This window comes from Thalassophryne amazonica, chromosome 4 (genome assembly GCF_902500255.1).
Source record: "Thalassophryne amazonica chromosome 4, fThaAma1.1, whole genome shotgun sequence".
Lineage (NCBI taxonomy): Eukaryota > Metazoa > Chordata > Actinopteri > Batrachoidiformes > Batrachoididae > Thalassophryne > Thalassophryne amazonica.
Genome location: NC_047106.1, coordinates 97,050,564 through 97,074,548, shown reverse-complemented (window position 1 = coordinate 97,074,548; position 23,985 = coordinate 97,050,564). Strand labels below are relative to the sequence as shown.

Genomic DNA, 23,985 nt, shown 5'->3' with positions numbered 1-23,985 from the left:
AGACGTGTGGAGGATTTTGCGAGTCGGCACGGAGCCGCTCATGGCGCACAAAAAAAAAAAAAAAAAACACCTCCGTGTTGGAAGTCTCACAGGACATGTTGTGGCATGTCCAGCTGTTACACAATTTCTCGGATACTCACTCGACTGAAAGCCATCGAAAGCTGTCTGAATCTTCTGAATGGTTTCCAACATGGAGGTGTTTTTTTTTTTTTGTTGCGCGCCATGAGCGGCTCCGTGCCGACGCGCGAAATCCTCCACACGTCTTTCATTACAAATCTCCTGTAACAGTGGAATGTGCCGCAAAAGTGCTATGTCCAGCTCTCTTGCCATTTCTGTGGTAGTCACACGATGTCCCGGATCAACACAGCGTTCAGTTTAGAAACGATCTGGTCGATCCAGCCTGTCGATGGCTGCTCAGTGCGCCGTCCGCCGTTGTGGGCTGTCTTTAAAAAGGTTTTAACAGTCCTTAATCCGCGTGACGCCGACAGAATCTTCACCGATATCCATCTGAATCTTTCGAATGGTTTCCAACTGGCTGTCTCTAACAGTTTCTGAAAAAAATTTCATGGAGCAAAGCGACAGTCTCTCAGGCATTTCCCAGACAAAAGAAATCCGATGAGGGGGGTGGACCAGTGCTCACTCAAAGCCTGCCCACAGTCGAATGACACAACCGACAGGCGTGAAAAAACTCACGCATGCGCACAAAGGTTCAAGCTTGGCTGATGCAATCACTCGTGATTCAAATCCATATAATTTTTGAAAAAAAAATAAAAAGGTCAGTTACTTTTTGGACAGACCTCGTATACGGTACATAATTAACAAGAGACTTATTTGTACAATGTGACAAAATAAGGATGTGAAATTTTACAATAGAACCCCATTAACTTAACCCCATCATTTTGTTTAAACTTGACTTTTTTATTTTTCCTTATCCATTATGAAACAAAGAACAGAAAGCACCGAGTTTCTACAACCTGTGCTGTAAGGCAAGAGGCAGCTTACTTTTGTCCACATACTAAATGTGGGTGTGTTACATGCAGATTTATCCCTGATATTTACTTTAGTTACATAGGTCACAGAAGTCTAAAATGAGCCATTTCAGGCCTAACTTTGGTTTACAGATTTTCTTAATGCAGTAATGAAATTGCAAGTTTGGGGATGTTTAACATGAAACTCCAATAGTACACAACTGGAAATGAAAAAAACAAACACACACACACACAAAAACAAAACAAAACAAAAAAACACTGATACAAGAGAAGAAAACGGCTGTATACTTTTCTAGAACAAAATTAGAACTTTGCACCTTAAAATCTTATGTGTGGATAAATTAAAAGGCTGGTAGCCTTCAAAACAGGTCAACATGTTTTTGTAGAAAGGAGGAAAAACAAAAACTTTACTTCTCCACATTTTTAAGCTCTTCATTCTTTTTCTGCATCTCTTCTGATATCTTTGCATTCTTCTCAGCCAGTCCTTTGTTGTCATCTACAATTTTCTGCCGCTCTTCCTCTTTATCCACAACACGCTTTTGTAGGTCATATCTTCAGCAAATAAATGTCAATGAGGATATATATATATATATGAATATATATGAGAGAGAGAGAGAGAGTGAGAGAGAGAGAGAGAGATTAATAATTTACAAATTAAACAAAAGGTTGGCGTTTGGTGCAGGAAAGGGGTCATGTTGCCCTTCTAAATGTTTCAAAATAAACTGCAGTACTTGCAGTCAATAACCAACATTTTCTATTCGATGACACTAATTGTTCCAAAGTTAAAATGGACCTGTTGTCCTTGAATGTGCATTCTAGACAATAAATAAATAAATAAGTATACTTACGTATAATATTGGCAAAGCTGGCTTTTATGTTTGAAGATGTCATTCTCAAGACTGAGAAACTCAACTGCTTTGTTCTTTTCTCCCTCTAAAGCATTCTTCTCCTTTTCTACGAGCTTCACTCGGTTTAGCTGAGAAAGTGAACATATGCTGACAGTTAATATCAGGAAATATAAAACTTGAATTAGAATTTATAATTGTCCATCAGAGGCACAAGTGTCATACTTATAATAAAGTGTGGAGCAAAGTAAGTACTGACAAATTATTTCCTGTTTCTTGTCAAGCATCCATTCTGATATATAGTCATTTGTAGTAAAATAAAGAGAAAAAGGAAAACATACTAAATAAGTCACAAGTATTTATTACAAACCCAATTCCAATAAAGTTGGGACGTTGCGTGAAATGAAAAACAGAATAAAATAATTTGCAAATCCTCTTCAACCTATATTCAATTGAATACACCACAAAGACAAGATATTTAATGTTCAAACTGCTAAACTTTATTGTTTTTGTACAAATATTTGCTCATTTTGAAATGGATGCCTGCATCACGTTCCAAAAAAGCTGGGACAGTGGTATGTTGTAGATGTAGCAACACCAAAGTTTGGATGCTTGTCCAAACTAAACCAAGATGACAAAAAGCGCTCAGAAAGTTTATTTCTGCATTAATCTAGTCCATTTCTCATATAATTTGTAAAGGTTACTGACAAATAAAGACTTAGAAATAAAAAAACTGCTGATTTTGAAACCAGATAAAACCTCTGAAGTTATTTACAAGACATCTTACGGATGTTAGCGTGCACACCTTGGAAACACGCATCACGCAAGTGGGTCACATTCACAAGTAATCTTAAAAGCTGTCGCATGCATGCACACAGTTCCTCCTGTCAACTGCAAGAAGGAAAATAAAATGTTCACTATGGAAATCCCCCAGGTAAATACGTTCTATTCATTAAAATGAGCTGTAAACCCACACTAGGGTCATTCCATCTGAAATCACCCAGTTTTGAAAAAAATTCCCAGGTCACCCCTTTTATATGTTTAAGCACATTCCAAGGTTAGGGTGAAAAGCCAATATTAGGTCTGCATCTTGAAAACTTTTGAAGTTATAGCCTTTGGAAATTTTTATGAATTTTTCACATATTATGAAAACTGTGTTTTCTACCAACTTTGCACGTTAATAATGAGCTCCCTATATGCCTCACAGCTTTGAAACTGCTCATGCCAGGGTAACCTTTGGTGTTGATTTGGGAAATTGTGGCAGTTTTGGTGTATCTAGTGTGATCTGCCTGCCACAAAGGCCTCAAAATGGTAAAAAACCTGAAATTGTACATGCCGTTTGTATTTTTGATTTGTTAAAAATCAAGAAATATACCAGCTATGGCTATAAACTTTTTGTATGATGCTTTGTGATATAATGGAACATACAGTTGGATGCAAAGGTTTGGGCACCCCTGATTATTTCTATGATTTTCCTTTATAAATCATTGGCTGTTTGGATCAGCAATTTCAGTTAAATATATCATATAGCAGAAAAACACGGTGATATTTGAGAAGTGAAATGAAGTTTATAGGATTAACAGAAAGTCTGCAATAATTCTTTAAACAAAATTAGGCAGGTGCATAAATTTGGGCACCCCAACAGCGAGAAAAAACAATATTTAGTAGATCTTCCTTTTGTCTAAATGTGTCCTATAGCTTCCAATGACAGTCTGGATTCTGGCTGAAGGTATTTTGGACCATTCTTTACAAAACATCTCAGGTTTGTTGGTTTCTGAGCATGGACAGCCCACGTAAAAATCATACCACAGATTTTCAATAATATTCAGGTCTGGGGACTGACATGACCATTCCAGAACATTGTACTTGTTCCTCTGCATGAATGCCTTAGTAGATGTTGAGCAGTGTTTAGGGTTGTTGTCTTGTTGCAAGATCCAGCCCCGGTGCAACTTCAACTTTGTCACTGATTCATGAACATTGTTCTCAAGAATCTGCTGATATTGAATGGAATCCATGTGACCCTCAACTTTAACAAGATTCCCAGTATCTGCACTGGCAACACAGCATAATGGAACCACATCCAAATATTAATGTAAGTAGCAAGCATTTTCTTGGAAAGCTGTGTTCTTTTTCAGCCATGCATACCACCCCCTGTTATGTCCAAATAACTCAATTTTAGTTTCATCAGTCTACAGCACCTTATTCCAAAATGAAGCTGGCTTGTCCAAATGTGCTTTAGCATACCTCAAGCGACTGTTTGTGGAGTGTATGCAGAAAAGGCTTCCTCTGCATTACAACATCATAAAGCATCTCTTTGTGCAAAGTGCGCTGTATAGTTGAACGATGCACAGAGACACGATCTGCAGAAGATCATGTTGTAGGTTTTGAAGCAGGTCTGGGGGTTGACTATGACTGTTCTCACCATCCATCGCTTCAGCTTATCTGAGATTTTTCTTGGCCTGACACTTCAGGCCTTAACTAGTGCTGTGCCTTTGGTCTTCCATTTCCTCACTATGTTCCTCACAGTGGAAACTGACAGCTGAAATCTCTGAGATAGCTTTTTGTATCCTTCCAAGGGTTCTAGCTAGCGCAAACTTGCGTTAGGGCCCGTGACGCTATAATTTTGGACCGTTACGCTTATTTTGGATCATTATGCTTATTTTCCATACAGCGTAACGGGTCTGTAATCAACAGTTTCTGCAGCGTGACTCCAGTTTGAAGCGCGAATCAATGAAGCAATGCTTCGAATCAATGGCTCGTGGCTCTTTGATTCGCTGCTCTTCAGAAGCGGTAAGTCCGCTTCTTAACCCCTCTCAAAGCCATTAAAATATCATGAGTCACTTTTGTATGTATTAAAGTCACTAACTGGGACTCTTGTCTTGATGCAGTCAACAAACGACAATCGTCCTCCGTTTTGTTGTCACAGCTCCAAACGCTGCGCGGCTCTCTGATGAGACAGAGTCCGCTCGGAATTAATAACTTCAAAACGACTTGGCGCTTTAAATAAAATGACAACTCTTACAAATGTTGCAATACAGACAATAAACCACATTTGACTAAAACGTTTTTCCTCCCAAAATGAGACGTCCTGCATTCTTTATGAACCTGATGTGCAGCAGTGCGCTATAAGAGCTCAGCTCAGATATGGAAAGACATTCATGCCAATAATATTATCTGAAAGGAAATGCTTTTGACAAAAACTAACATTTTATTTCTGTTTCTGTCCAGAGATCAAGGATCCGCCATGTAGAGTTTATTATGTCCAGAGTTTAAGGATCCTGTAACCAATTTCATATTTATTTACTTTAAGACTCAATAAAATGTTCAATTTCAATTTAATCAGCTTATAAAGTGCCAACAAAAGCCATCTCAAGGTGCCTCACAGAGAACAGTTCAACATAAAAAAAATTAAAACACATAAAAAAAATAAATGAAATACCTAATTAAAAACAGAAGTAAAAGAATAAAACATAAAATAAAAACTACTCATAAGAAAGAGAATAAAAATAGGTTTTAAGTCTTGACTTAAAAATGTCCATGGACTCCGATTGCCTCACTGAGGGTCATGTACTGGCTAAACCAGAATGAGATTGCCCACTCAACAAACTTCCCCAGCCTTCTGGACATGATGAAGGGACTTGGGCAGTCGTACCTGGCTTTTCCCCTTTGGGCACCCCTAGAATTTCCAATTTTTAGCTTAAATTTTCAAAAGCTGCCCCCCCCGGCCACTACACTAAAATTTGAACCTAGCTAGAACCCTGCTTCCCCAAAACAAAAGATGTTGAACAATCTTTGTTTTCAGGTCATTTGAGAGTTGTTTAGAGCCTCCCATTTTACCACACATTAGAAGAGATGCAAAGAGGGGAAACATTTGCAAATGGCCACCTTAAATACCTTTTCTCATGATTGGATTCACCTGTGTAAGGTTGTCAATGGTCAAAGAGCTTAACAAACCAATTTTGTGTTCCAATAATTAGTGCTAAATGTATTCAAAGCAATACAATGCAATACAATTGGGTGCCAATTTATGCACCTGCCCAATGTTGTTTAAATAATTATTGCACACTTTCTGTAAATACTAGAAACTTCATTTCACTTCTCAAATATCAGTGTGTTCGTCTGCTATATGATATATTTAACTGAAATTTCTGATCCAGACAACCAATGATTTATAAAGGAAAATCATGAAAATTATTAGGGATGCCCAAACATTTGCATACAACTGTATCTACACAGTTAATTGATATACAATGCTGTTTTAACAAAATTTATAGTTGTTGGGGGAAAAAAAAAAAAAAAAAAAAAAAAAAAGAAAATTTAAAAAAAAAGTGTCAAAATACATATACCGCTTTTCATCAACCCAGATGCCAGTGCGGACAGTTGACTATCATATTCATATTTCTACCATATATTCTTATATATCTCAAGATGATATGCTGCAAATATGGTGTTGTTATTGAGCTTCCTTCTTGTGATTTTGTCATCAAATCAGAATGTAGTTGCAACAATATTTTTTTGTCAGAAAAATTATAGCAAATATGCAATTTTGAAAAAAAAAAAAAAAAACCTTTACAGACTATAGTAGAGAAGCTTGAATCTTTGACTGGACTGGGTTGCTTGACGTGAGGACGTTTCGCTTCAAATCACAGAAGCTTCCTCAGCTAAAATTCTTGCTCTGGTTTGACTTCTGTCTTGACTCTTGTAGAGAAGAATAAACCAGAAGCCAACAAAAGGTGGAGTTTTTAACCTAACCAGACCCCTCCTACTTTAAAATCAAGCAACAGGAGGTTGAGGACTTTACAGAACACATCAATTCGGTGGATTCCAATATCAAGTTCACACGTGAGGATGCCAGAAACAACCATTTAGCCTTCTTGGACTGTGATGTTACAATTGGAGAGAACAGGCAGCTCCAGACAAAGGTTTACAGAAAACCCACTCACACTGACCAATATGTGCTCTTTGGCTCAAACCACCCCCTTGAACACAAGCTCGGGGTGATCAGGACTCTTCAACACAGAGCCCTACAGGTGCCCACAACTGCAGAGGGAAGGGCTAAAGAACAACAACTTGTACGGAAAGCCCTCACAGTATGTGGGTACCCACGATGGTCCCTGGACAAAGTGCAGAAGTCCCAGAAAACAAAGAGACCAGATAGACAGGAGACGGAGACAAGAAGAAGAGGTGTCTCTCCCTTATTTAGCAGGAGTAGGGGAAAAACTACAGAGGATCTTCAGACACCACAAAATCCCAGTTTACTTTAAACCGGTTAACACCTTGAGACAGAAATTAGTTCACCCTAAGGACAGGATCCCTAGTTACAAACAGAGCAATGTAGTGTATTATATCAGATGTCAGGAAAACTGTAATGAACACTACATAGGTGAGACTAAGCAACCTTTAAACAAGAGGCTATACCAGTACTGCAGAGAGGTCGCCAGTGGACCTCAGTCTGCAGTTCATCTCCACCTGAAAGACACTAACCACACGTTTGAGGACAAGGAAGTTAAAATCTTAGCCAGAGAGAAGAAATGGTTTGAGAGAGGTGTTAAGGAAGCATTCTTTGTAAAACAGTTGAAACCCAGCCTTAACCGGGGGGCGGGTCTCAGACCCGCTTTGTCCCCTGTTTACAATGGGGTACTCAGGTCAAAGCAGTTTCAGTCTTTTGTTCATGGTAATGAGTCATTCACGTCATCAGGAGAGTTGTCAAGGGAGCCACCATGGAGGCTTCCATCCCATCATTAGGAGAGTGCTAACTAGAGCACAACAGGTGCTAATTAGAGCTATTGTTTAGTCACTAGCCTATAGCAGTCGGCCTCTCGGTAGGAGGGGTCTGGTTAGGTTAAAAACTCCACCTTTTGTTGGCTTCTGGTTTATTCTTCTCTACAAGAGTCAAGACAGAAGTCAGACTACCAGAGCAAGAATTTTAGCTGAGGACGCTTCTGTGATTTTAAGCGAAACGTCCTCACGTCAAGCAACCCAGTCCAGTCAAAGATTCAAGCTTCTCTACTATGGAAACCACCTGGACAACTGAGAGTCTACACAGAAACCTTACAGACTATTTTACACACAATTTCATTGTTTTACTTAATAAATTGACAAAAATTATATAATCTCAAATAATTTTTACTGTACAGATTTTAGAATCACACTTGTCATGAAGTGTGATTACATGCTCACATTTACAATGATTATATAGATACATAGCTTGAATATATTTCTTGTTAAAAGTGTTATTTACCTTGTAAATTGATTTTGAGTGATCTATTTATTGTCTTTCACTGGTTTACAGAAATAAAGGTGAGTCTGGTATTCTTTGCATTACTGTTTGCTGACAGCAGTACATGTCTGTGCTTCTTTGTTCACAGCACATGACATTATGTGGGGAAATGCGTGGTTACAAGAGGTATGAAGTATTGCCCAGTGCTCAGCGACCTAATTCCAGCATGACCGAATTCTCTTAAAACAGATATTTTGCCATTTTTGTCTATTTTTAAACATAATGGGAATAAGGTTATTAGGGTTTTCCCAGTTTCTAGTGATGCAACCAAGGTGTTGCTCAATTTTCCTGAAGTGACCAAGATGTCTAGATCCACCCAAAATAGCCAAGGTGTCATGCTAATGTGTCTATTTATAACCCCAAGAAGGAAGCTCAATAACCACGCCATATTTGAAGCATATCATCTTGAGATATGTAAGAATATATGGCAAAAACATGAATATGATAGTCAACTGTCCACATTGGCATCTGGGGCGACGAACATTGGCATATTTTGACACTTTTTCAAAATTAGCATTTTTTCTACAACTAGAAATGTTTTAAAACCTGGTGTGTCATTTAAATCTGTAAATATGCTCCATTATGTCACAAACCATCATGCAAAAAGTTCTATAGCCGTCGCTAGTATATTTATTTGATTTTGAACAAATCAAAGATACGAACGACATGTAAAATTCTACCATTTTGAGGCGTTTGTGGAAGTCAGATCACACTCGATACACCAAAACAGCCAACATGTCCAAACTCTACACCAAAGGTTAGCCTTGCATGAGTACTTTCAAAGCTGTGAGGCATATAGGGAGCTCATTGTTGACATGCCAGTTTGGTAGAAAACACTGTTTTCACGATATATGAAAAATTCACAAAAACTTCCAAAGGATGTAACTTCAAATGTTTGCAAGATACAGACCTAATATTTGGCATTTCACCATAATTGTGTAATAATAATAATAATAATAATAACACAGCAAACTGGCAGAACAGAACTGAAGGGTAACCTGGGAGCCTCTGGGTGACATTTCAGATGGAATGACCCATTACAATGCTTGGATTTCAGTAGAAACTACATTTTATCAGTTTTGTGAAATTTGAAAGACCTACACACGATTGTAAAATAATCTAATACGAGGTCTGTTAGAAAGGTATCGGACCTTTTTATCTTTTGCAAAAACCTGATGGATTTGAATCACGTGTGCTTGCATGAGCAAACCTTGAATCTTCGTGCGCATGCGTGAACTTTTTCACGCCTGTCGATTGCGTCATTTCCTGGTAAGCAGCCTTTGTGTGGGACGCGTGTTGTGCGCTCGGTGGATTTTCATTTCAAGGAAAAAGACGGAACGACTGGAGAAGCGCCGCATCAAATTTTGCCAGAAACTGGGCGACAGCCAGGTGGAAACCACTTTCAGTGACGATCCTGTGGGCATCACACAGACTAAAGAGCGGTACAACCGGTTTAAAGACGTCTGCACAACGGTGGAGAGCGAGCCACGCTCCGGTCGGCCATTAACATGCTGAAATGACCAGATCATTTCAAAGTGAACGCTGTGGTGATGGTCAAATCCATCAGATTTTTGCAAAAAATAAAAAGGTCCGATACTTTTCTAACAGACCTTGTACTTGCCATCACAATTTGTTGCTGAACACTCCATCCTATCCTTAAGCACATCATTTAAATGTAATTTGTACTATTCATTGGTCAGTTTATGGCTGTGTGTGCCTAGTACACAATGTAAAAACAGGGTGTCTCACCTTCTCCCCTCTCTGCTCATTCAGAAGTTCAATGCGGCGAGAAAGCGTTTGAATAGGTTCCTTGAGGCGACAAGACCCTATAATATCCTCCAAATACTCCAACATGCCCTCATCATGTTCTGTCTGGCCTTTAGGCTTCATCATGGCAATCTGCTCCACCTCACCCTGGAAAGAACCCACAGCAACATACATGGAATCATTCACAGAAGGCAAGTTCAAAGTTTGTATCAAACAATCATTCTTGCCTTTTTGGGGGGATGGGGGCATTGGGGGTAAATTTGTATTATTTTCAGACAGTCCGAAAATAACACAAATTTACAAAGCAATTAAATCTTCCAAGGTAGATTGTGAGACTGGAGGTATCTGCATACCATCTCAGTTTTTCCACTCAGTGAGATCATGTGATTGTGAATTTCTGCTTTACTGCAATGTTGCCTGGTACAGCTAATGATTTCTGGTCTAAAGGATGTTCAAAAACATTCGGCCAGCAAAATAATTTTCAAAACCACACAATCTGGCAACAGTGCTATGCTGCAATCAGCAGCTTAAATGCTCTTCAATGTCCGACTGCACACTTAAAAACAATCACAATATTTTAGATGATCTATATCACACACTCCTAGGCTGCTGTGTCATTACAAGTTGCTTGCTGATGAGAGGCTCAGTCTGTAAGATGTAACCACTCATCAGAAATCAACTTGAAAAGAATCAGTGGCAAGCAGCACCACAGGAAGATCAGGAGGCTAAGGTAAGCAGCAAACTACAGAATGAGTCATTTTAATAGTGAAAAGAAACTGCTGACAGAGCATTATTAACTTGCCCCATGCCATTGATTGTATGTGTTCTTTGCCAATGCGGCAATGATTAAATGCATTTTTGTGCCAAGTGAAAAGATGAACAGAGGTATTATATCCAGACTATGCAGGGGCTTCATGACTTAAAATAAATAAATGAGAAGGAAGGCAACTTTAGTCTTTCAAGAGTAATAGTACAATTACTGTGACTTTCAATGCAAGTGTAGTAACTTACATTCCGTGAAAAATTTGCAATGCCAATATATATATATATATATATATATATATATATATATATATATATATATATATATATATAATATATATATATATATATATATATATATATATATATATGCACACATATCGATCTCTCTACATGTACATGTATAGGGATGTCTATCGGGGAACAGGTTCCTTTTGGGTATTGTTACGAAATGATTCGATCCACCGACATCAATAGCCTGTTTGCTTAAAGATTCCCTTATCAGTCCTTCATAGTGGCCATTGTTTTTGGGGATGTTTGTCAGGAAAATGATCATTTCTCTACATTGATTACAGACCCTGTTGTGGGTATCAACCGTTTCTGCAGCGCAGCTTTGCTTTTAACCATGAACCAATCAAAGCAGTGATTCGCAAATCGAAGCACTGCTTTGATCTGGTGCTTCGTTGGTTCATTGTTTTATTTCTCTTTATATTACTTTTTCCCGCTAAAACCCCAAAGAGTATATCTGTGAGCAATATTTACCTTTTTTTATGTTAAACCGATCTATTATGGTCTTCTGAAACAGTTGATAGATGTATTTTATAACTTAAAAATGGGACCGATGCTAATACGTTACCATCTCTATGGCATTTTCAATGTTAAAGTTAGCATTACCCTGTTCGCATCTCAGCACGTTTGTGTGCACTTGTTTTCTAATAATAATTAATGGCTCAAGCGTTCGTTGTCGTACAAGAGTCAAATTGTTTTTTTTTTGTTTTTTTTTTTATTCATATACGAGGTCTGTGAGAAAAGTATCGGACCTTTTTATTTTTTTTCAAAAACCATATGGATTTGAATCACGTGTGACTGCATCAGCCAAGCTTGAACCTTCGTGGGCATGCGTGAGTTTTTTCACGCCTGTCGGTTGCGTCATTCACCTGTGGGCAGGCTTTTGTGTGAGCACTGGTCCACCCCTTTCGTCGTTTTTTCATTGTCAGAAGAATGTCTGAAGGACTGCCGTTTTGTTGCATTAAATTTTTTTCAGAAACTCTGCCAGACAACCAGCTGGAAACCATTTTGTTTAACCAAATTGTTTAACAGCTGGGCATGTTCCAACTTGTCCTGTAAGGCTTCCAACACGGAGATGTTGTTTGTCGAGCGCCATGAGCGGCTGGGTCCTGACACGCGAATCCGTCCGCACGTCTTTCATTACAAAATCTCCTTTAACAGTAGAATGTGCTGATGAAGTGCTGATCCCAACCTCTTATGAAACTTCTCTGCTAGTTACATGATGTCCTGCATCAACAGAGCCTTAAATTTGGAAGTGATCAGCTCCTTTCAGCCTGTCGATGGACGCTCGGAGCGCGGCGTGCCCTCCGGCGCTGCGGGCCGTCCTTAAAGCGGCAGTAACAATCCTTAATCTCTCTGAAGCCCATAAAATTTTCACCGAAAGCCAACCGAATCTTCGAAATGATTTCCAGCTGGTTGTCTGACAGTTTCTGAAAAAATTTTAATGCAACAAAATGGCAGTCCTTCAGACATTCTTCTGACAATGAAAAAACGATGAGAGGGGTGGACCAGTGCTCACACAAAGCCTGCCCACAGGCGAATGACGCAACCGACAGGCGTGAAAAAACTCACGCATGTGCACGAAGGTTCAAGTTTGGCTGATGCAATCACACGTGATTCAAATCCATATGGTTTTTGAAAAAAATAAAAAGGTCCGATACTTTTCTCACAGACCTCGTATTAATAATAGCAACAACAACAATAATAGTAATAATAATTCATAATGCTACAAACTAGATGAAACAAATCAACAGAAAGATAAACCCAACAATGAACATAAATAAATACATACAGAAATAAATAACTGTTTCCTGTGAACACCTAGTGACTCTTACACCTCCATCCATGTGTTATTTAAGTTTAATGACAATTCGTTTCGGTCAAACCATATTTTTCAATTTATTAATTTCTTCACTGATTTCCACAAGAACTATTGGCCAAGCTAGAAAACTGCTGCATCCTAGTAAAAGCAGAATACTACTGGAATGAATTTGAATGAGGAAACTTTTCTTTGTTTCCCCCCCTCACTAAAATGGATACTGCACTCACTACAGTTTATTGTCTGGCATAGCCCAAGATTGCATTTCAGAGCTTCTAGAATTCAAACATTTTCGTGCGGGTGGAGTTGGGGAGTAATTTTGGATTCACATTTTTTGTTTTTCACCACTTTCATCCCTGAATATGTCAATCGTGAGTCACTTTTTTATGGATTAAAGTCACTAACTGGGACTCCTGTCTTGTTGCGATAAAGAAATGAGAATCGTCCTCCATTCTGTTCACACAGCTCCAAACGCTCCGTGGCTCTCTGCCAAGTAAACTTGGAGTGATAGAGTCCAGTCAGAATTAATAACTTCAAAGCGAAACACAGTTTAAATCAAATGACACCTCTTTCCAAACATTGTAATACAAACAAACTGCAATCAATCAAAATGTATTTTTCCTCCCAAAACGAGATGTCCTGTGCTGATGTGCAGCAGCCGGCTGCGCTCAGCTCAGAGGTATGGAGAGACATTCATGCCAAAATGTCTGAAAGGAAATGCTTTTGACAAAAACTACAGATTTTGTTTATTTTTATTTATGTCGAGAGATCAAGGATCCAGTGACCAATTTAAAATGTTGTTGACATAGAAAACCTGTAAAGCCTACTTTTAGTACACAGAAAATTCACAAAAGTTATCTGATTTATATTACAGCCTTATTCCAAAATGGATGAAATTCATTTCCCCCCTCAATATTCTACACACAATATGCCATAATGACAATGTGAAAAACATTTGATAGTTTTACAAATTTAATAAAAATTAAAATGAAAACTAAGAACTCATATGAACATAAGTATTCACAGCCTTTGCCATGAAGCTCAAGTGCATCCTGTTCCACTGATCACCCTTGACATGTTTCTACAGCTTAATTGGAGTCCACCTGAGGTAAATCCAGTTGACTGAACATGACTTGGAAAGGCACACACACCTGTCTACATATAAGGTCCCACAGTTGACGGTCCATGTCAGAGCACAAACCAAGCATGAAGTCAAAGGAATTGTCTGTAGATCTTTGAAACAGGATTGTCTTGAGGCATAAATCTGAGAAAGGGGGCAGAAACATTTCTGCTGCTTTGAAGGTCCCAATGAGCACAGTGGCCTCCATCATCCATGAATGGAAGAAGTTCACCAGGACTCTTCCTAGAGCTGGCAACCTGTCTAAACTGAGCAATCTGGGTAGAAGGGTCTTATCCAGGGAGGTGACCAAGAACCCTATAGTCATTCTGTCAGCGCCAGCATTCCTCTGTGGTGAGAGGAGAACCTTCCAGAAGGACAACCACCTCTGCAGCAATCCACCAATCAAGCCTGTATGGTAGAGTGGCCACACAGAAGCCACTCCTTAGTAAAAGGTACATGGCAGCCCACCTGGAGTTTGCCAAAAGGCACCTTAAGGACTCTCAGACCATGAGAAACAAAATTCTCTGGTCTGATGAGACAAAGATTGAACTCTGGCATGAATGCCAGGTGTCATGTTTGATGGAGACCAGGCATCACCGCAACAGTTGAAGCACGGTGGTGGCAGCATCATGCTGTGGACAAGTTTTTCAGCAGCAGGAACTGGGAGACTAGTCAGGATTGAGGGAAAGATGAACGCAGCAATGCACAGAGACATTCCGGATGAAAACCTGCTCGAGTTGCCAGTGCTGCCATGATTAGTCGACTAGTCACGATCAAGTCGACAATTAAAATCGTCTGTCACTACTTTAATAATCAACATTGTTTATTTTTAAGCTGTTTTTCCTCTCAAAAACTGCCGCTGTACCTTCCGCTGCCTTTCTGTCCTCGACAAACATGCGCAGTAGTGGTAATCGGGGTCAGCCGTGATGTCACTGGAAAAGTTATGCCAAAACAATATCATGGCTAGTCAGCAATGGAGCTCCAACGTTTGGGAACATTTTAACCAAATTAAAGAGAAAAACATGCAATGAATAATCTGCAAGGCAGAACTTGCCTTCCATGGCAGTACACTGGCAATGCAGGAGCATCTGAGAAGGAATCACGCTCTGATTCAGATGCTGACGAAGAGACAGTCATCTCGGTAAGCTAGTTAGCCGCCAACATTAGCATCTATAGTGAACTACTTACTTATATTGATAGCTGTAAATGATAACATTAACGATGACAATTTCATTAGCCTTAGCACAGGTTATGTGTTTGCTGTAATGTTATAACAGACTTTATTGTCATTGTAATAAACAACCAAACTTCGTTGGTGACAACCAGTCAGTAGCAGCAGTGATTAAATATGAAAATAAAATATAAGAGCAATAAAGTGCATAAAACAATAGACATCTTATGATGTTTACAATATAAAGTGAGATGCGAAAATTGCCCTGCCCATGGCTGTTTAAAATACAGCTGGTACAACGGTCTGGGGCTCAGTTTGTAGCTGAGGCTCGTATGAGTTGGAGGGCGGGGAATAGTAAGGGTGATGCAGGCTACAGCTGGGGGGGAGACTGTTCCTCAGTTTACTAGTCCTGGTTTTTAAGCTGCAAAATCGCTTCCCTGATGGGAGCGGAGCAAACAGATGGTGTCCAGGGGGGAGGTTTGGTCAATGGAGATCCTGGTGGCTCTTGTCTGCAGACGTCCAGGATACACAGCACCCAGGTCACGAAGCTCAGCTCCAATGATCCTCTGGACTGTCCTCACAACCCGAGCCAAGTCTTTTCTGTTCACTGCTGCACGGCTGGCATACCATACAGTCATGCCCTGACAGAGGATGCTCTCCACAGCGCTCTTGTATAAGTTCACCAGAAGCTGAGGGGAGAGACCAGCCCTCTTCAGCTTCCTGAGGAACAAGAGCCTTTGCTGTGCCTTCTTCATCAGGTGGGAGGTGTTGACTGACCAAGAGAAGTCCTTGGTGATGTGGAGTCCCAGGAATTTGATGTTGTCCACCACGTCCACAGTCTCACAGTTTATGTGAAGTGGTCGGGGGTGGTCTTTTTGTTATAGCAACAATGTCACATTTGAATTGGAAATGTGATAACGCTAATGTCTACAATGATACGTTAGAGTGCTAAAAAAAAAAATACATTCATCTTCAATGGACAACTTTGTTACCAAGACAACAACATGCACACCAATCTTGAACATGTTGGTGACTGACATGAGACCCCTGTCCATGGTTGTCCATAGTTGGTGATGATCAAGTAGTTCAACCCAGAATACCATGATAACTACCTACCAGGCTGATCTCTCTCTCTCTCTCATCAATGTACTAAAACACTATTGCCAACAATAACACACAATAAAATAAATAATTAACTAAATGATATAATAAACAATAGCAACATTCAAAGACAAATAACAGCTGTATGCTGGTGTGATGAGCTGCAATTTAAGTATGATCTGATTCGTCAACTAATCGTAAAAATAATCAGTGACTAGTCGATTCTCAAAATAATGGTTTGTGGAAGCCCTACTCCAGAGTGCTCTTGACCTCAGACTGGGGCAACGGTTCCACTTTTGGTAGGATAATGACCCTTTAGCACACAGCCAAGATATCAAAGGAGTGACTACAGGACAACTCTGTGAATATCCTTGAGTGGCTCAGCCAGAGCCCAGACCTGAATCTGATTGAACATCTCCGGAGAGATCTGAAAATGGCTGTGCACCAACGCTCCCCATCCAACCTGATGGAGCTTGAGAGGTGCTGCAAAGAGGAATGGGTAAAACTGCCCAAAGATAGGTGCGCCAAGCTTGTGGCATGATATTCAAGAAGACTTAAGGCTGTAATTGGTGCCAAAGGTGCATAAAAAAAGTATGGAGCAAAGGATGTGACTACTTATGTACATATGATTTCTTAGTTTTTTATTTTTAATAAATTTGCAAAAAATAAAATAAAAAGTTTCATGTTGTCATTATGGGTTGCTGTGATCAGGCATTTTATTATCATAAATTAGAAAGTATTTATATATTATTTACACAACAACATTCTAAATGTTGGAGATTGTGTGGCAAGCAGTATGCCAATCACTGACATGAATTTTAGGAAAGTCTAGTAATAACATGTTTTTTCATTTCTGGTCACACACTACTAAACAACTGATGTTTGATCAACATGACATTTATGTTCATCTTGCACTCCTATGTTTCAGAACATTGACTGACTCAAAGAATGTATATAAACACACATTCTTTGACATTTGGACTTGGTTGATTTTTTTTTTTTTTTTAATTAATAATAATTACCCCCAGATGCTTGATATTTTAAATGTAGTCAATTCACTGGCCAGTCTCCCAGCCTGGAAATGCAAATTAATTGCTATGTACTCTCCCCCACCCCACAACACAGTTTATTTCCACAGTACTACTAACTAAAAATTGCTGTTTATAGGTTGCAAGATTTCAGTGCTCTATAGCTGTAAGTCTATTTCCTTATTGCTTGGATAACATTGTCAATCATTTTAAAAAGAAAGAATATAATTTTTAAAAAGAATCAAATTTACTGCAAATGAAACTTTAGAAAATAATATAGTCATATACAGTACATAAAAAATCAAAAGGCTTCATTTGAAATGCAATTAGTAATAAGGCAAAAAAAAAAAAAAAAAATCACAAATGGTATCTGAACCAAATATATAAGCAAGACAAAATCAAGAGGGTGCTGATCCAGAGTTGTCATTTAATCTTCATTAAATTACTGTTATCTCCAAACATGCTGCATACATCTTAATTGTATGACTATAATTAACTGCAATTGTTAGACTGTCCTCAGCTTCTATTAGCTCACACCAACAGTGGCAAGCAATGAGCTAACTATCTGGCAATTTCTAAATGATTTTATTGTTAAAACTACATTTAAAAAGTGTACAGTAAAATAAGCACATCTAACATTTATTGTATTTTTCTTAATGAAGAAGAAAAAAAAAAAAATAATAATAAAAAAAAAAGATGGTCTTATAAGGAAACAAAATACCTACAAATAATGAAATGGTTAAAAATAAAATAAATTCAAAAATACATCCTGTATATTACTTTTTTGTACAACAGAAAGGAGAAGCCACTAAAGTGGGGGAGGGTAAATATATTTCCCACGTCATCTTCTGCTCTGACCAGTGCACGAAATAGAAGCTTCCCCTCAGCCAAAAGCCTGCAAAATTGACCTTAGTCATGTAGCCATATTAGATAAAGAGCTGAAAATCTAACTTCTGAGGACAGAGAGTACACACACGCACACACAGAAAAAGTTGAGCAGGCCACTAGGTAATAAACCAGCTACCCACACACTCAGTTACATTTTGTTAAAAACATATTCACCTAAAACTACCACATTCAAAAATATTTGACTTGACGGATATGAGTCATTCCCATTAGACTTGAGCTAATCAGTAATAATGAGTAGGTCACATGTAAAACACAATCAAAGAGACACCAGTGTAACCAGCAAATGTGTATAAACCCAGTACAAATCATGTTAAATAAGAATAAAAATGGCAAACACTAAATAATATACAGGAAATAAAAATACAATCACAGTGGATGGGGAAAATATAGATAAAACCTAAAGCCATGAAAATGGAGGGTGTCTGATCCAGCCACACTGAAGCAGCACTGCTAATATTGGGGTAGGGATCTATTCTCACACGCCAATATTTACGTGCTGCTAAAGCGTGGCAGGTACATAAGAAAGGGAGGGGAATGGAGCATCAACCTGTCCCCACTGGATCAAACCTACAAAGGTCTCCTCACTACACACCCTCCAACCACCCAAAATTCACCTAGTCAACCACATCCAGGTCCAAGTGTCTGTGGAACTGCATTTTTTTTCCTTAAAATTCTAAAGCAGCAAATAATGGCTCGCACCTTTTTCACATTGATTCGAACCATGATGCGCTGCTGTAGCAGTCTAAGGGCTGGCAGAGAGGGCATCCTCCAGTTTTTTATTCCAGTGCAACAGGTTATTCACACAAAGAATGACTGTCAAGAGCCATGCCACTTTTAACTGAAAAACAACTGAGAAATGGCCAAAGGATGATGAGAAAAAAAAAAAAAAATCCTGACAGAACACACATACATTTGAAGTGAAAGTTATAGAAAAAATTAGATTTACCTGTAGGATCAGAAATCTGTTGTGGTCTAGGTCAATACCATGGCTTCGGAGTAAAATCCCCACATCCTTGAAAGTGGCTTTCTTGCCATTGATGTAGTAGGCTGATGAATTATCTTTGTTGGCAGTTCTGGAAACATAGAACTTGCTGTTGGGGATGACTTCGTAGTCATCTCCTTCCTGGCTCAGATGGGGGAGGGGCAAAAGACAGAAATGTTAAGGAGAAACTCTGCTCTACATGAATATCTCTTTGGTAAACCTACTGAGAGTGGCATTAGATAAGAACAGAAGAAAAAAGATACCACTTTTAAAACAATTAAAAATGTTAAACAGCAACAATCATAATATAGTGACTAGGTCAGATACACTAATGCAAATAGATGAGAGTGCTGTAATGCAATTTAGGTTGTAACATTATAAAATCAAAAATTGTCACAAAGTAATTACATTGTTGTCTTATGCAGAAATATAGGTTGTCGTCCTGTTTTTTAAGGAACAAGCAGTTTATTCATCTTGTGTGTACACTAAATCTTAAAACCTGTCAGTTAAATGGCAGTTTGTAAAACAGGCATTGTTAAGATGATTATACAATTCTACAATTCTACAATTATCAATTCATTCTGATGAATTTACACTGAATGTGTTACTGAAACACAAGCAAAGGCTCACACATGCACCTATCTGCATCCCACATTAAGAGTCACAGATAAAGTAGACAGGAATTTCTAATATCCATGCACAGTGGGCTTTCTCTACAATCCAAACACTGAACACAAATTAGCATTGTTCTGACATTTTACTTTTTAATCTAAACACAGAATTTGGCAAATGACATGTAAAAAAATATTCAAAAATAGATAAATGTACTGTAGGAGTGTTGTGAGATCTGTCATGTGTGGGTGTTGTGGCTTTCATGACTGTTTTGAGTCTCTTCAGTCACTGGTGTCATAACAGTGAAGTAAAAATTACTCAAACAGTGACTTTTATTTATAAACAACAAAAATCTCTGTATCCCATAAACATAAATAATCACTTTAATCAAGTGATGGCAGTGTATTAATTTGAGTGACGCCAGGATGAGTGTGTGTTATATACCTTGTCAATTATCTTTTGAAAATGCACCTCCACAGTACAGCTCTGCACATCTTTGTGTTTATCAGAGCTGTGAATCAGCACAGAGAGCTTTTTTGACCTGATCTTTTGAGCTCTGTACCCAAACACAAAGAGCATTGAATCTATCACATTGGACTTCCCACTTCCATTTGGACCAATGATGCAGGAAAAGCGCTGGAAGAAGAATGGGATACAAAATAAATAAAATTAAATGGAAATAATTATAGATATGAATGAGAAAATAAAAAAATCAGCATCCAAAGCTGAAGTTTGTAATTTCTGTAACAGTAGAAAATAAAAATTTATATTTTTGTACATCTGTGAGTGCAAATTTCTTGAGGGAGTGTGTTCAAGATAGAAAGAAAGATCATCATTAACAACAAAAACAAAAAAGTACTTCCAACACCGACTGTTTCAGCTTCTCAAAAATGACAAATTGCCCATTTGTCATTCCCATCTTTGTAAAATGAACACCTTTGGATTTTTGGACTGCTGGCTAGACAAACTGAAATCTGAAAAAACATCAGTGATTGGAAAGAAACTCATATCTTTTTTTTTTTAACTGCCCACCCCTGACATTTTATAGACATGATTAATAAACTGAAAATAATTGACATAATAATGAAGATAATACATTTTGTGCTGTCCTTGCTTTTCAAATGGACCTGCATATGAAATGTATGACTCCAATTACGATATATCATGTCATCTCAAAAATGCCAGAAAATTCTGCATAAATAATGTCTCCACTACAACAGCTTTTTTGAGTTCAAGGTCTCTGAAAATTGTTTCATCTCACCTGCAGTCCCCAACCAAAAAGTACCAATTTACAATAGCAGCAAAACAGCATAGCACTCATGTCTGAGTAGATGGAACCTGATAATTTTGTTGTTTTTCCACTGATTACTTACAAACAAGTGATAATTACAACTGTTTCTTCATTGTGTAATGCCAAATCAGATCACCGCAACTCCACAGCAAAAGAAATTGCAAGACAAATAATTTCAGTTTAAACAAACAAAATCAACAAAATGTTAGCACCTGAGTGTCATAACCCCTAGCAACATACACACTAAATCAAAATGGAGTGTGATTTTCTCCACTGAAGCATTAAATAAAGCAGGTCACAAACACTGGCATAAACCAACATTTAAATAAAATTAAGTGACAGCAAAATTGTATATATCTTAAAAGGTATCTGGTGATTTTCAGAAGAACAATAGTAACTCACTTGTAATTTGTAACCATGTTTGTTCGTACCTTGTGGAAAGGCCCCAAAATCTGCTCCCCTGCATAAGATTTAAAGTTGCGATTAACTAAATGCGTGATCATCAAGCGAGGAGCGCCTGGCTCATTGGTCATTGCTGGGGGCGGGGATGGAGGGATGCTACAGAGAATTTCCTCCAAACTTCGACTATCGATCGCCTCAGCAGCTTCTCCTTGAGAAGGATCTGTGGCACAAAATAGCAAATAAATACAAAAATAAATAAACAAACAAACAACTTTCATTGCTTTGTGCCTGTAGTTTCAGGTGGAGTGGACAGCGGTGTGTGGGGGAAGGGTGGAGGAACGGTAAAAATAAATAAATAAATAAATAAACAACAACAAAAAAAAAAAAAATGAAAAAAATATCACCAACAAGAAACAAACAAACACCACAGCAAGCGAGACAACAGCACTGAACGACGATTGGTGGGAAAACTTGACAGGCGTTATTTTTCTTTGTTCTGAAAACAAGAGCCAACCATCGGGGAGGAAAAAAAGCCCGTGGCCGCTTATGAAACAAACGCTCCAGTAGTAGATGCGCCACATTCTTTTCGACGAATGACAAATAACGACACTCAGTTTTCGACCATCAGCGTCATATTTTCACTCGAGTTTCACTGAAAACACATCCACGCCAAATGCTGCTTTGTGACAATGAGGTAACCTCTTTATGCTGCCGTCACAGCGACCTGTCTGAAATCTATTGTGCTCACATAAACAAGCTGTAGGTCGATGTTGGCAAATTTCTTCTCTTTTTTTTGCAGCCAGACACCCAGTGAAACACAAGCTAATTAATACAAACACCCGATGAAGCCTGCGTGTATTTTGATAACAATTAATTCAAACATGTTGGGCTACTAAATTAAAAATTTTATTAACCGACACAATTTACCGAATTTGCTGAAAAGGTCCGGGAAATAAACACAATCGATTCTAACAAACTCATCTAAAAATCGCCACATATTTATTGACGATTGCCACTTTGTAAAGAAAAATACCTGCCATCTAACTTCTTGTTTTCTTAATTCTCAACACACAACAGCGCCAATTGGCCACTTCCAAAACATGCTTCTCCACTAAATGAGCACATTTATTTGTATCCACGAACACCAAAACAGCCTTTTGTTACTTGCCAGTTGTCAGCGGTGCCTCCTTCTGGCCATTGGAGTTGGTTTCTTGAGGGGGAACATCCAGATCGTCTTCGGAGTCATCCCGAGGCTGCGACCCTTTCCCTCTTTTCTTGGAGGAGGCAGTGGAGCTCTTTGCAGTTTTAGATGGCATGATTTGAAATCTGACAGGGTCAGCGGCGAAAAGAAAAAAACAAAGTAATATCCATGACTGGTTTTTGCGCCTGTCAATCACCCAACTCCACTTTTTAGTCGGTCACACGAAGCTACTCTGTTGTCAACCGCCAGATCGTATTACCGCCCATCCAGTTCATTTTAATATTTTTACTGATACGTCAACAGACAAAACGCTGATTCACCGAGTAAGAACTGACGATCAGAACTAAGTTATTAAAAACTGGCGTAGATTTTTTTTTAAAGTTACATCAGCCAAACTAACGCTACGTGACGACTTTATACATTTCAAATAAGAGTAAAAACGCGTGGCCTCCACACGCATGATCCTTTTACCGTCCGTGTAAAATTTCTTGTACTTCATAACGCCAAATTAAAAAGAAAACATAAAAATAAAATGCTAAAGTTTTTATTGTAGGCTGCGTTAGATGGCTACTAGAGATGTGACACTCGTATTTATTACGGTTAATCCCCTCAATGTGTACAGTGGGCTGGAGGTGTGGCCAGACAGCCTTTAGCTAACCAGAACGCGCAAACAGCGAGTGTACTTACGTTACACTGTAGTAATGTAACAAAGCTAATGCTAGCTAGTTCATTTATTCCGGATTTACAAACAACTAGCTGCACTACGTTTGGCGTTAACAACGCAAAGACAACTTCTAACAACATTACCTTAATGTAGCGATGGTAGCCTACATTAAGATAGTCACGGCAACTGAATCTTACAGGCTACATACATCTGGTTGCCAAAGTAACGTTATAGTTTGATGAATTTGCAATGTAACCCAGTGTCTATTTTATGTGTTTATCATGCAACTGTCCATTTTACAACACTAACTTTACACTAGATATGAGAAAATCTAACTTTTTTCCGTAGTTACGTACTACAAAAAGGATAAATTAACAACAAGGGTAGTAAAGTGAGGAAAAAGTCGGTACAACCGGCGGTGTATCGCGTTATTAAAGTGGGTTATTAAGTTTGAAATTACTAGTTTTCCCCAGTTTTGAACATCTGGGCTGTAATTAAAGTAGTGCGTTTCAGCAAATAGACGGACCCCATGCATTAGCATCGATTTGAAAAGAGTTTCTTTTACCTTTCAAAGTTTGCACAGTGTCTGTTAAAGGTCTTTCTCTTGGATCCGCATGACGATTAAAAAAAGGTATAAATTAATCCAATGTCTGACGTGTGTAATCCATAAAATTCAGCACCGTGTCAGTCCGAGCGACTCTTCCTCTTGAAATCAGTAACTTGTAAATGGCGCCTAAACTGTGCTGTCGAACCA

The 23,985-nt window shown here is 38.5% G+C and overlaps 1 protein-coding gene across 1 annotated transcript in view; it reads right to left on the bottom strand.

Moving 5' to 3' along the window:
- The window catches only part of smc4 (structural maintenance of chromosomes 4), a 90,438-nt gene extending 66,480 nt beyond the window's left edge, over window positions 1-23,958 (bottom strand). Inside the window, exons 1-8 of the mRNA XM_034168812.1 lie at window positions 23,797-23,958; window positions 22,535-22,692; window positions 21,396-21,586; window positions 20,118-20,309; window positions 19,026-19,202; window positions 9,864-10,028; window positions 1,838-1,965; window positions 1,401-1,541 (exon numbers count right to left, since the gene is read on the bottom strand). Coding sequence (XP_034024703.1) covers window positions 1,401-1,541; window positions 1,838-1,965; window positions 9,864-10,028; window positions 19,026-19,202; window positions 20,118-20,309; window positions 21,396-21,586; window positions 22,535-22,682 — 1,142 coding nt within the window. The 5' untranslated portion in view covers window positions 22,683-22,692; window positions 23,797-23,958. The remainder of the gene's footprint in view (window positions 1-1,400; window positions 1,542-1,837; window positions 1,966-9,863; window positions 10,029-19,025; window positions 19,203-20,117; window positions 20,310-21,395; window positions 21,587-22,534; window positions 22,693-23,796) is intronic.
- Window positions 23,959-23,985: the final 27 nt, after the last annotated feature.